The following is a 14113-nucleotide window of genomic DNA, read 5'->3' as shown; positions in this document are numbered from 1 at the left end:
AACACACGATCCCGGTGGCACCTCTGTCGCAAAGGGGAGCCTTCCGTCTGCAACGGGTGGATGCAGTGAAATATCTAGGGCTCATCCTGTATAGCATTTCTTCTTCTCTACGGCTTCACAAAGGATAGCAGTCCAGATGGATTTAACAACATTATAAACAAATTGTAAACGAACTTGTAGTTTTACACGAACTTTCCAACACGCTGCGAATAACTCGAAAAGTATTTGTCGGATTTACTTCAAATTTTCAGAGAATATTTCAAAGTTATAGAACTTCGAGAAAATATAAAAAAAACTGTTTTTAAAAATTCTGACCACCTACTAACCACTTAAACATAATTCGCCATCTTCGACATATTAGCATTCCAAGCAATCTTAAAATCTTTATATATAAACTTCTACTTAAGAATCGCCTCAAAGTATGCAGCAGATTTATCTAAAACCTTGCGATTCTTTACGTTAATACAGTGGGCTGAAAGACCTCTTTATGAATAAAATATTTTGCATCGTGACAATAAAAATTATCAAAAGCATTCAATATTTATAATAAGACGTATTGATCATAGGGAAGCTAACTGAAAAAAAATATTAACATTATACAACTAGAGGAAATAACAATTGCAGAAATTCACTATACATTTGTAATGATCCCCTCATTACTATTCGATAAATACAGAAACCTACAAGTAGCAAGACGTCTACGAACGGTCGAAGGATTGTATGAAAACTTTTCAAAAAAATGCTCGGATTTTTGCTTTTATCTACCGAAGTCAATTAACAAACAGATGTTTTTTTTTTTTGAAATTAGTTGAAGCAGGAGTCGAACTTGGGGTGCAGATCATTTTAATTTGCACCTCTACCCACTACAGCTTGACTTTAGACAATCATAATTTCCACAGTCTTTAATATATGACCAAAAATAATATAATAGACAAGAGATAAAATTTTTACACGCATAGACCAGTTTTAGTCCTTTGCGATACCTTATGTGGTTCCGTTATGATGTTCATGAGGAGTAGTCATGTTTCAGAATTTCAACAGAATATGTGGCCTCACTGACGGGACTGAGACCCCTAAGTGCTTAAAGCGTAGCAACGCGGGACAAGTGCACAAGAGATGATCCATTGCTTCCCTGGAGCCTATTTCGTGTCACTACTTGCAGTCTTCTCGATCTGTCTGCCGGGTCCAGACTATGACCAGCATTTCAATCAAGTTCCTACAGTCCCTTCTATCGAATGCCAGTGGGAACTTAGTATTTTCGATCCTTATAAATTTACACATGAGTTTTACAGTTCTGTTCCCAGATAGATCGTTCTATCGCTCCTGTCCAGAATGCCGTATAGACAATACATGGCTTTTCCAATGTTGATCACGTTTTCGAGTGACAGCCTTACAACATTCTTGGCAAACTCGTCCACTACCTCATTACCCTCGATGCCATTCTGACCTGGCACACAGGAAAGCCGAAGTCGCTTGGTTCTAGCGACACTCTCCACCTCCTTTCCAAGACACCTCTGGACGTTACGCGAAACTAGGTCAAAGCTGTGATAGCTTCCTCGCGTAGATGTTGATTCTGGAGTTGTCTGCTGATGCAATAAAGGCCAGCTCCGGGGTTTTACCAAAGCAAAGGCCTCTGCTTGAAATATAGCCTAAATAGGCGTTAGAGATAGCGTTATACTCAGCGCAGCAGACCTCCGAACCCTTACCATTGGCTTCCTATAGGTAGATTTCCGTAAGTATGCACACCAGACCACTACGCCGTAGAGCATGAGAGAATGAACCTATTAAAGATGTGTGAAAAGTTTGATACCAGACCCGAAAAGTCTAATAGTGAACGGGAGCAAGATCAAATATCTCCTATCATCAAACAAACAGTTGTCGCACTCGCGTCACTGTTGACAGTCATAACTACGAAGGCGTAGAAAATTTCGTCTACCTTGGAACCAGTATTAACAAGAACAAAAATGTCAACATCGAAATCCAACGCAGAATAATTCTTGTCAACAGATGCTACTTCGGACTGCGTAGGCAATTGAGAAGCAAAGTCCTCTCTCGACAAACAAAAACCAAACTCTATAAGTCACTCGTTATACCCGTCCTGCTATATGGTGCAGAGGCATGGACGATGACAACATCTGATGAGTCGCCGTTATGAGTTTTCGAGAGAAAGGTTCTGCGGAAGAAGTATGTTCCTTTGGGCATTGGCAACACCGAATATCGCATTCAATGGAACGATGAGCTGTATGAGTGTTACGACAACATTGACATAGTTCACGAATTATAAGACAGCGGCTACACTGGCTAGGTCATGTTGTGGATAGAAACAATCCAGCTCTAAGAGTATGCGACGCAGTACTCGCTGGAGGAAGCAGAGGAAGAGAAAGACTTCCACTTTAGAATGCCAGGTGGAAAAGGAACTGGCTACACTTGGGATCTCCAATTGGCGCCAAACCACGAAGAGGAAACATGATTGGCGCGCTATTGTAAACTCGGCTATAACCGAGTAAGAGGTGTCTACGCCAATAAAGAAGAAGAAATGTTTGACACATCTGAAAAATTCCATAAATTCGGTGGAAGAGGTTATGACCTATTTTTTCCATTAGAAGCAAAAGAATGTTTTCGCATTAATTCAATTATATTTTATGAATAAAATCAGTGAAATAAAATCGTTGAATACTTGGGTAATATCACATGCGCATATAAACGTCATAATTTCAGTTGAAATAGCTCATCACTGTGGTCCAAGCAACTATCAAAGCGAGCATAACGGCGGAATGAGAGAACGTCGACATGGCACCACCGCCGCCGCCACCCCAACTGCCGCCACCTGTGCTGTTACCGCTGCCGGTGCTGTTACCGCTGCCGGTGCTGTTACCACCCGGACTCGTGCTATTGCCCGTATTATTCGCACGCTGCATGCTATTCACATAACTCTGCAACTCATTGTCGATCCAATCGGAGTAGTAGGCCACATCCGTGTAAACGCCGGGCAGCCGTGGCAACGCACACTCAATGCCCCACGACACAATGCCGGTCAACAGACTATCACACACCAGCGGACCACCAGAATCGCCTCCACAAGCATCACGCTCACCCTGCAGATAACCGGCGCAGAGCATGCCATCGCGTATCAGACCCTTGGCGAAGTCGGTGTCTGCGGTACACTGGTTACTTCCAATTATCGGTAAGTCAACTGACATTAATTCTTTGGCCAATAAACCCTAAAATGACATAATAAAAAGCGGAAACAGTTAGAAATGCCTAAAATTTGACGTTAGCAATTTATAATAAAAACATAAATAAAAAGCGGAAATGAATTTATGGGCCGTGCCCAGGTGAGTTTTATAAAGCAATAATGCGGCGATAAAGTGTCTAAATTTTCAACGGAAAATATTGAATTGTTCATGTACATATGTATGTATGTATATGTTTAAGCTTTTATATGCATTAATAACAGTAATAAAGATAAATATTGGCACCGTTTTATATGTGTGCGTAAGTCATATTCTATTAAAAATTAGCAATAGTTCTGTTCGCATACTCCTCTCTCCTCTCTAGCAATATGTTCTTGTCACGCTTAGAGAGCAAATAAAGCTGTAAATTGTTGCGAAATGTCCCACAGGCAGATAAAAAAATTCACAAAAGCAATATATTCCTTACAAGAACTTGATTCCGATCGTTCAGTTTGCATGACAGCCATAACCTATAATAATTCGATCCAAACAATTTTTTCGGATATTGCAGCGTTACCTTGAGCAACAACTCATACCAAATTGCGTTGCAATATCTTGTCAAATAAAAAACTTTCTACTTGATTCCGATCTTGTATGACAGATAGTCGTCTGATATCGACGGTTCCGCTAAAGGAACAGCTTCTTGAAGCGGAAAAGAAGTATGGAAAATTTCAGATCGATATCTCGAAGAGACTAGTTCGCGTATATTCAGACGGACAGACACACAAATGGCTAAATTGACTCATCATCAAGGTGGTCCAAGCAGAGGTACTTTTTTTAATAGACTGTTTTTGACAGATCACGGGTGAGTCGTGTCAAGCTGTCACTTTATTTTTGTTGAGTATTGTTTGGCATTTCATCATGGAAGAATTTTCGTCTGTACCGTGTTTACAAATCGTTCAACTTTATTACAAAAATTCACGTTCTGTAAAGAATGAGTTTCGCGCGCTTCGCGCTTTCAACTTATGGTTAACATTATCGGCCTACTGACCGTACTATTCGCAACAACATCACCCAGGATATTTTCTGGATATTATTTGACCGAATGGACCACGTCCAGTGAAAAAATATAGCAGCCGGAGCTGAGAGTGTACAGGAAGATCGTGGAGAGTCGATTCGACGCCGTTCGCAGCAACTCAGACTGACGTATGAAAAGACTTAGCGCATTTTAAGCCGAGATCTTAAACTGAAAGCGTTCAAAATACAGCGTGTGCAAGAACTGAAGTCGCTCGACCTTCCCAAGTGACATCGCTTCGCTCTATGGGCTCTTGAAAAGTTCCAAGAAGATCCGATGTTTTCGATCCAAATTTTGTCAAAAGATGAGACCCATTTCTGATCAAGCGAAATTGCATACAACCAAAATTGCCGCATTCGAGACGAAGAGCAACCTGAACAGATTCAAGAGCTGCCATCTCATCCAGAAAAAACATTGGTTTGGTGTGATTTGTGGGCCGGTGGAATCATCGGAATCACTTCACTGAGCAGATATCACACTGTTAGACTTTTTCCTTCCTGGATATGTACTATAGAGTCTAAAGTATATGCAGACAATCCCTCTTCGATTCAGGCCTTGAAGTAAAACATCACGCGTATCAATCGCCAGTTACCAGTCGAAATAGTCGTACGAGTCAACGAAAATTGGACCAACGGATGGACCATCTGAGACGTAGTTGCTCTTTACGAATATGCTTTCATGCTAAGCTATTTTTTCACTTCTTATTTCATAGAATTTTAAATTCTCTTGAAATACTATAATCATAACATATGAGGTTATACTTATTGCTTGCCTAAAATCTTAAGCACCTTAAACAGGCCTACAAGGCCCATAAATAATATACTTATATCCAGTTAAAATCCATTTAAGACACAATCGAGTTCACGCCTTTCACTCATATATATAACACATTGGAATATTTTGCAGGTTATGTTCCAAGAAACATGCCACAATGCTATCGTTGTATCAAAAATCTAACCTTTAAACGCAAAATGTATGATTTGAGGCTACGATTTTGAAGTTATACTGAAAACTTACGAAACTTTTCAAAATCCAAGCCACAACTTTGAAACAATCACTTACACTTTCAGTTTGACCCCAACCCGTCGCCTGGCAGACAGTGCCTACGGCTACCTCAGTTGTAGCTCTTTGTATCGTCTGCACAGTGGGATGTCCTGCCGGCACCGAACCATCCAAAAACACCAAAGCAATATCAGTCTCATAAGTGGACAAATTAAATGGATTTATGCCATAAACTATCTTATTGATATCGAACTGCAGCGTGTATTCGGTGCGCTCATAACGGTCCAAAGTGCCCATAACCACTACGTAATCAGAAGCAGGGCGGTAAATGCCCGTATTGATCTCCTGACTGCAAGTAAAAATAGTACAGAAAATAATAATAAGTTGGAGAAATTCACAAACACCAATTAAACGCTCGAAAAACTCACTCACTTGACAAAGCAATGCGCTGCGGAGAGCACCACATTCGGCTCTATTAACGAGCCGCCACAAATGTGTCCGGCACCAAAGACGAAACGATCATTTGTACGCCTTCTGATCGACACCTGGTGCTTGGTCGCATTTAGACTCGCCAAAGTGCCATTGATGATGCGTCCGCCCAGACCGATGGCACCGGTATTCGCCCCCGTTGCAACAGCTAGAATGTGACAATAACACAAATAATGCAATTTCAAGCAAGTACGGTTATTCTCAACTCACATGCGCTCTGCAATATCAGGAATAAAGTGCAGAATACTGCCAAAACAAGTTTCAATCGTTGCGCCGCCATTTTGCCGAAACTCGCTGTTTGTCTAAAAGAAACCGGAATCTAATATTGTGTCCTTGTATTCAAATGCTTCGGTCTGCTCTCTACGATGGCGCACAAATTAGTGAAAACCAATTTAATGAGCAAAAATTTATTTAAGCAAACGCCATAACCTTTACAGCCGATTATCTAATCTAATCGACGCACTTCTTCGAGATATCAGCCGAGGCGACTTCAACTAGTAAATATCAATTAACATCTGATATGTGTCGGTATATATATTTTTTGTATTTGTATGTGTGCCTATATTGAAATTCATATATTAATACTTGAAATACTAATTGCACGATCTTATCTGGAGTTGATCCTCTTGTAATTTAATAACACTTTACTCATATTATGTATTTACTAAACGAGTGCAGAGTCTATTAGAAGACCTTGTGTGATTCCCATAACATAATACCAATAAATATACATTCATAAATTTAGTATATACTTGTATAGCATATGACAAAGTCATCGATAAAATCTGGCGTTTGATAAAGAAATTGTTTTCGAATTTCAACAAAGTTTTGTCTAACCTCTAGTATTATAGATTCTGAGATTAATGACTGTTATGTGAGGTCAGGAGCAGCGCATATGTTATGCAACTTTGATAATGTGGTAGAAGTAATGAAGACTGTTATGTATGGTTTCTATTATGTCAAACTTAATGACGGACGGGGCAAACCGACGAAATTGGATGGCTGTTTGGTTAGCCATGTGACTTACAATAAGGCAATACCTTCTTCGAAATTGGTCATTTTCATAGCTTTTACTTGATTTATACAAGTTGCATTCCAAAGTGAACAGGACGTTTTGAATCTAGCGCCCCCTGGTGTGGCCATCTATATGTCGAATGTCGTTAGAATCTGCTATCTTTATCGATTATCCAGTGAGAATTTCATGACATTTTATAGATTGGAAGTGAAGTTATTGCGTTTTAAGTGTTAGTATGTTTGTGTTATCAGTGCAAAAATAAGCTTCGAACAAAGAGCCAACAGTAAATTTTGTTTTAAAATTGGTAAAACTTTTACCGAAACGTTTCAATTGATGAAAGAGTTTATGGCGATGATTGCCTATCCCGTAGCAGAGAGCAACGTTTTCATGAAAATGGAATTGAACATCTCCAAAACATCGATTTATCGCATTTTGACCGAATATATGGGCTAACGAAAGATGTGTGCACGGTTTGTTCCGCATAAATTTACTGACGACCAAAAATTGCTAGAATCCAACATTCGAAGGACGATTACTTGACCAAAAATCACATTTTAACCATTAACCACTCCCCGTATTCACCTGATTGGCAGCGTGCGACTTTGTCTTTTTCGGAAAAATGCATTTGCCCATGAAAGAAAAGCGTTATGCAGACGTAGAGGCCATTCAGAAGGCTTGCACCGGCATACTGGCGGCCATACCGGCCAACGAGCTAAAACACTCGTTCGACATGCTTTTGGACCGTGCAAAAAGCTGTATTGAAGCAGAAGGAGACTATTTTGAAAAAAATAAATTGGTTTTGCCGAAAAAACCATTTGTTCTGTTTTTTTAAGTCCTGTTTACTTTGGAGCCACCTTGTACTTAGTTTATATTAATTTAGCTTAAGAGATCGATCCTAAGACAGATCTCACTTGGACAACTCAGAAAGTCGGTCGTCACCTGAAAACTGGATTATAAGAACCCTACAGATCAAGCGGTTGGAGCCTATAAAAAATTTATAGAGACGCCTTATATCAGTTTCAGCTATGTCTTTTGGTTCGCCGAAAGTACTCACTTTAGGTTAGTTTAGCTTAAGAAGTCAATCCTGAGGAAGATGTAACTTGAGCAGGTCAGAACGCCGGTCACCTCCTCAAAATTGGATCCTAAGACTCCTACAGATCGAGCAGTTTGAGCCTTTCACAAATTAATTAAGACGGCTAATATATGTACTATATATCAGTTTCGGCTACGTCTTTTGGTTCGCCGAAGGTACTCAATTTAGATTAGTTTAGCTTAAGAGATCATTCCTAAGAAGGACCTCACTTGGGCAGCTCAGAACGCCGATCGCCTCCTAAAAAGTGAGTCATAAGACTCCTACAGATCGAGCAGTTTGAGCCTATCACAAATGTATAGAAACGGCTTATATCAGTTTCAGCTATGCCTTTTGTTTGCAGAAATTGTGGTTTCCGAAATGTTTCAGCGCCAGTCTTGCAAAGGCCGGACAATGGAGGAGAAAGTGCTTGGATGTTTCAACCTCAGCTTCCTCTATATAACTTTGAAAACTAGCGTATCGCAGGATTTTAAGCCTTACCGCATGAATGGCTAATGGACTATGTTCAGTAAGAACTCTTTTGATTTCAGCAAAATGAGCTTTACTCAGGGTAAAAAGTTCAGTACCACTGTTTCTAGGAAAATCTCGCGGTCACACAAGATCAGGATCAGTCTCCAGGTCTTCAGAACATAGCATAAGCTAACACAATAACATTGATCGTAGATCCAGCTGCATGACACCTTAACCGTACGCTGCAGTTTCGACGATATAATGCCATCAGCATCCGGGGACTTGAAGGATTTGAATGAATTTAGCGCTCAGATAAGGTAACGTTCATCCAAAAGTTCCAAGAAGGCTCCCCCAGCGACACTTCTTCAGCAGAGTAATTAAACGGTTTTATACTTACTTCAGGACAACGTATGCAAACCTTAGAAACTTATTCTAGAAATAATGGCCGAACCTTTTGGCAGTTCGGTGGACTTAATCGCTCAGCAGAGTCAGTAGTTTGAGCAAACCGGATTGGTTTCGTAGCACGTTTGCTCTACTGGATAATGCGCAGTTTCAGAGTATCGAAGAAGACCCGAAAGGGTCATCCGCTATCGCACGCAACAATTGGAGCTATGCCCATTCACTTTATGGATAATTTTGTGGAAGGATCTTGGTTTACGGGCTTACAAAGTCCAACTCGTGTTAGAAGTAAAGCCGTTCAAGCCTCAAAAAGTCACTGTTTGATGGTCTCTATGGGCAGAGAAAATCATTGGTTTACATTTCTTCAAAAATCAAGCCGGCCACAACAGTAAATGGAGAACACTGTAGAGCCGTGAATAAGGACTCTTTTTTGCCCCAATTGGAGGATATTCATGTGGACGACCTTCGGTTCAAAAAAAAAACACAGCGATACACGCCATACAGCCAATGAAACAAACAATTTGTGGAAGGAAACTTTTAGTGATCGCATTATCTCGTGTCGGGGTTGTGGTGTGGCTTCCAAAATAGTGAAATTTAACACCACTGAACTAGTTTTTATGGATTTACATGAAGTCATTGGTCCACGCAGATAAGCTCGAGACGTTTGACGCCTTGGAAGATAATATTTGGCGCATTATTACAGACATACGACCCCAATTGCTGCAAAAAGTGATCGCAAATTGGCCTCTTGACTTGAATTTATTCGAGCCAGCCAAAAAATTGTATCATTTCAAATGATTTTAGATATATATGTACATATTTTCTGAGATGAATGGCCCAATTATATCTATATTCTCAGCCCATACATAATAGATCGCCGATCCTGTGGGCATTATCATTATTACCGAATAGTGAAGGGACCTCGGTTAGTTAGTTCTGCTTTCTTCAGGCTGGACAAGGAAGCACAGAAAATGGGTCTGGCAGTGAACGAGGGCAAAACGAAATATCTCCTGACATCAAACAAACAGTCGTCGCACTCGCGACTTGGCTCTCACGTCACTGTTGACAGTCATAACTATTGTAGATAATTTCGTCTATTTAGAACCAGTATTAACACCACCAACAATGTCAGCCTGGAAATCCAACGCAGGATTGCTCTTGCCAACAGGTGTTACTTCGGACTGAGTAGGCAATTGAAAAGTAAAGTCCTCTCTCGACAAACAAAAACCAAACTCTATAAGTCACTCATAACTATGGTGCAGAGGCTTGGACAGCAACCGATGAGTCGACGTTACGAGTTTTCGAGAGAAAAATTCTTCTGCGAAAGATTTATGGTCCTTTGCGCATTGGCCATAAAAACGATGAGCTATATAACGACATTGACATAGTTCAGCGAATTAAAAGACAGTATGGCTAGGTCCATTAAAAATTCGACGCCAGCTCTAAAGAAGAATAACGCAGTACCCGCCGGGGCCCAGAGAAGAGGAAGACCTCCACTCCGTTGGAAGGAATATTGAATATCCAATTGGCGCCACGTAGCGAAAAGAAGAAACACTGGCGCGCTGTTGTTAACTCGGCTATAATCGCGTAAGCGGTGAAAACGCCAATTAAGAAGAAGAAGAACGGACCTCGGGCGTAAACAATGACGAACTGCTGAGAATATTTCCAAGAAGAATTGGTCTCTGATAAAAATGTACTTAACTCTACAACTTTAGAAGTATTTCCATTAGTAAAATAATATATGCATATAGTATTGATCAAAATATTTTATTTATCTCAACCAAAAATTGATAAAACAAATACACGTTGACTAGTCTCAAGCGAAAAACTATATTAGAACACACAAAAAATAAAAGAATTAAATATGTCTTCACAAAAGACTAAGAAAACTCAGTGTTAGAAGAGTCAATAGGCCAGATACATGACTGATGCTTGCTGTACCTCCTGCACCTCTAATACCCGTATGTTCTTCGATCCAATTCGACCAATAAGAGACATTAGTATAAACACCTGGTAGATCGGGTTGTGCACAACCTCTACCCCACGATACAATACCAGTCAATCTGTTGTTACACACAAGTGGACCACCGGAATCCCCACCGCAAGCATCACGCTCACCTTGCCGATAACCGGCGCAAAACATACCGTCACGTATCAAACTAGGATGAAAATTCATTTCATTCGCGCAAACGGTTTCATTAATGATCGGCACATCAACAGTCATCAATATATCCGATAGATAGCCCTGAAAGATAAACATATGTATATTAAATATATTGAGAATAGAGAGGTCGATGAGTTAAGCTAATTAACTCACCTGTTCAGTTTGACCCCAACCGGTGACCTGACAAACCGTGTCATGAGGCACTCGTCGAGTATTCATTGTTATTGTTTGTGCTCTGGTATAATTAGCTGGCACAGAACCATTCAGAAACACCAAAGCGATGTCCGACTCATAAGAGGTTAGATTGAAAATGCTCACATTATAGACGATTTTCGCAATATCGAAGACGAGCGTGTAGTTGTTGCGCTCGAAACGATCCAGATTGCCCATCACCACAATGAAGTCCTCATGCGGGCGGAATGTGCCGTTATTGATATCGTAACTAGTTAAATAATCGATTTACCGTTATTATAAAAGTTGTTTAAAGTATCGATGCAAACACTCACTCCACGAAGCAGTGCGCCGCTGAGAGCACAACTTCCGAACTAATCAGCGAACCACCGCAGAGATGACCGGTGCCGAAGAAGTAGCCGTCAGTGCGTCGCCGACGTATTGAGACTTGGTGCTTAGTGGCATTGAAACTCGCCGCCGTGCCATTGATAATGCGTCCATCTAGTTCGAAACTCACTTGGGCTTCACGCGGTGCGGCATCTGCGGATAAAATACAAGTATGTCTCAGCATATAACTTTTCATTCGTATCACTTTAGGATCCCACCTCCGGATTGTATAAATACAATCAGCGTCAATGAAATTATTATATATCTTAGCATATTGTAGCACTTCTCTCTTTACCGGCGCTTGCGAAATAAAATGGTGAAATTCTTAATTATTTTAAGTCGTAATCCACAAGGGTTAATATTCTCTACAAATATGCGAAATGTCCCTAGACTTGTAGCGTCCTCAATCAAGCTAGAAAACGAAATGTTCCCTAGTTTTAAGTTGTTGAAGAGAAGTAACTTTTCTTAAGAAATACCAATATTGTAATAGTTTAATCTAATCGCAAGCGATTTCCCCTCAAAGCAAAGCAGATTTCAACCAATATTACCATGAATTAGCTTCATAAATTATTATTTTTTATTGTTCCTCCATAGTGTACATAGTACCTAGTCAAGTGATTTCGTATTTGACTAAAATTTCTCGGGTTTATGGTACCTCTTTCCCACACGACTTGTTAATGAGATTGCATTATTGCATTATATCAGATTATACTATCGCGCAAAAGTTCAGCAGTACTTTCCCGTATAGAATGAATGCAGCAATCAGATTAGAAGGTCCGCAGAATAATACAAAATACAACCCTAAAGGTTGACATTATTCCTTTACTTGGAAACACCTGACTTCCTTTAAAAGACTAAATTGGAATCTTAGTCCTTTCAAATTTCCTTGAAACACTACAATATGTTGTTGAGCTGTCTACCTTCAACCGGACATGAAGTCTCACAATGAGTCGTCTACACAAAACAACATCTTTTTCTTCTTTACTGGCGTAGACACCGCTTACGGGATTATAGCCGAGTTTACAATGGCGCTTCAATCGTTCTTAATTTTTGCTGTTTGCCAACAATTTGATATTCCAAGTGTTGCCAGGTCCTTCTTCCTTCTAACGGAGTGGAGTTCTTCCTCTGTTTCCCCCGGCGGGTTCTGTGTCGAATACTCTCAGAGCTGGGGTGTTTTCATCCATTAGGACGACATGACGTCGCCAGCTTAGCCGCTTTTTCTTAATTCGCTGAACTATGCCAATGTCATTTATATATGGTATTTCGTACAGCTCATCGTTTCATCGACTGCGGTATTCGCCGTTGCCAATGCGCAAAGGACCATAAATCAGATGTTGTCATCGTCCATGCCTCTGAGCAGGACGGGTACATGTAGAGTTTGATCTTTGTCGTCGAGAGATAACTTTACTTCTCAATTGCCTACTTAGTCCGAAGTAACACCTGTCGGCAAGAGTTATTCTGCGTTGGATTTCGATGCTGACGTTGCTGTTGGTGTTAAAGCTGATTCCAAGGCAGACGAACGAGACCTGTGAGCCAAGTCGAGAGTGTGACGACTGTTTGTTTGATGACAGGATATATTTCGTCTTGCTAAGGTTGACAACCAAACCCATTTGCTTCACTTCCTTATCCATTCTGGAGAAAGCAGAACTAGCGCTGTGCATTTTGAGGCCAATGATATTAGAGATTGAAGAAGTCTCCTTATCTGAAACCTCGCTTGATTTCGAACGAGTCGGAAAGTTTCTTCACGATCCTGACGCAGCTCAACCTCAGCTTACACAACCGTATTAGCTTTGCGGGGATACCACGTTCAGACAAAGGGGCAGTTCTTTTTCGTGCTGTCGAGGGCGGATTTAAAATCGACGAAGAGGTTTGGCGCATGGTGAAAATCTGGTCGATTGCACATTTTTCAGATCTAAAGCCGCACTGATAAGGTCAGGTTTGTGGACCGAGGGCTTTAATCTTTTACACAATATGCGCGATAGAACCTTATATGCGATGGCTTATCCTACGATAGTTGGCCCAGATTGTACGGTCTCCGTTTTTGTGGACCGAGCAGAGCACAGTTAAATTCCAATCGTTGGGCAATAACATCTATCTAAAATCCGAACACATTTTATTGCAAAATTTCGTTAAAGTCCCTCTTAAATTAAGTCGGACTACTAAATACATATCTCCGAATATCATGAACCGAGTAATCATCTAAGAATACGAAGAAAATTTCATGTTACATACTAATAATATTCTTGGTTAACCGCGTATCTTTATTAGATATTTGTAATAATACAGGGACGGAGTTTAAGTAGACGGCAAGCAGGCTAGGAGCAACAGTTTCTCCGCCTGAAACCCTAGCTTACAACTGTGGAAAGCACACTTGCTCGGTCAAATTTCAGACGAAGTGTTGACAATCTTTTATTAGAAGATTCCTTTGGTTCCTTTCACTTCGAATGTTTGCAATATTCTTCTTCTTTCTAAGGAAATTTACGCCGCTGCGGTGACAAAACATTGCTAAATCGAATTTCACACATAGCTTTTGGTTTTACCGACTGCGTTGGTCTTACCAGCTGTCGTCAGTTGATTATATTGGCTAAATAGCTTATCTTTCATGATTAGACTGCTTATATTTCGTCAGCCCATAAATCATATTATGTTGTGGACGTGTTTGGGATATCCCTTACTTATTTTTATTTATAGACCCAAC

General features: G+C 40.4%; 2 protein-coding genes across 2 annotated transcripts; both read right to left on the bottom strand.

The window, feature by feature from the left end:
* Window positions 1-2616: 2616 nt before the first annotated feature.
* On the bottom strand, window positions 2617-6137 carry LOC126759085 (trypsin eta-like). The gene is made up of 4 exons (XM_050473683.1): window positions 5950-6137; window positions 5683-5887; window positions 5311-5599; window positions 2617-3221 (listed from the first exon to the last, which is right to left on the bottom strand). The coding sequence occupies exons 1-4, from the start codon at window positions 6017-6019 to the stop codon at window positions 2715-2717; spliced, it is 1071 nt and encodes a 356-aa protein (XP_050329640.1). The 5' UTR covers window positions 6020-6137; the 3' UTR covers window positions 2617-2714.
* Window positions 6138-10504: 4367 nt separating this feature from the next.
* Window positions 10505-11778, bottom strand: LOC126759094 (trypsin eta-like). The gene is made up of 4 exons (XM_050473698.1): window positions 11634-11778; window positions 11364-11568; window positions 11011-11299; window positions 10505-10938 (listed from the first exon to the last, which is right to left on the bottom strand). Exons 1-4 carry the CDS (start codon window positions 11686-11688, stop codon window positions 10564-10566), a joined length of 924 nt encoding a protein of 307 aa, XP_050329655.1. The 5' UTR covers window positions 11689-11778; the 3' UTR covers window positions 10505-10563.
* Window positions 11779-14113: the final 2335 nt, after the last annotated feature.

Source organism: Bactrocera neohumeralis, chromosome 5, assembly GCF_024586455.1.
Source record: "Bactrocera neohumeralis isolate Rockhampton chromosome 5, APGP_CSIRO_Bneo_wtdbg2-racon-allhic-juicebox.fasta_v2, whole genome shotgun sequence".
NCBI classification, from domain to species: Eukaryota; Metazoa; Arthropoda; class Insecta; order Diptera; family Tephritidae; genus Bactrocera; species Bactrocera neohumeralis.
The sequence above is the reverse complement of the archived record's forward strand: the minus strand, read 5'-3'. Positions and strand labels throughout refer to the sequence as shown.

Bases quoted from the DNA above. Each gene is read 5' to 3' on its own strand.
- LOC126759085 (XM_050473683.1), bottom strand. From the start codon at position 6,019: ATGGCGGCGCAACGATTGAAACTTGTTTTGGCAGTATTCTGCACTTTA. The intron at 5,600-5,682 runs GTGAGTGAGTTT...TTTTACTTGCAG, and splicing joins GCAGCGCATTGCTTTGTCAA to TCAGGAGATCAATACGGGCA. The intron at 3,222-5,310 runs GTAAGTGATTGT...ATGTCATTTTAG, and splicing joins GTTGGGGTCAAACTGAAAGT to GGTTTATTGGCCAAAGAATT.
- LOC126759094 (XM_050473698.1), bottom strand. From the start codon at position 11,688: ATGCTAAGATATATAATAATTTCATTGACGCTGATTGTATTTATACAA. The intron at 11,569-11,633 runs GTGGGATCCTAA...TTTTATCCGCAG, and splicing joins TGTATTTATACAATCCGGAG to ATGCCGCACCGCGTGAAGCC. The intron at 11,300-11,363 runs GTGAGTGTTTGC...TTATTTAACTAG, and splicing joins GCGGCGCACTGCTTCGTGGA to TTACGATATCAATAACGGCA.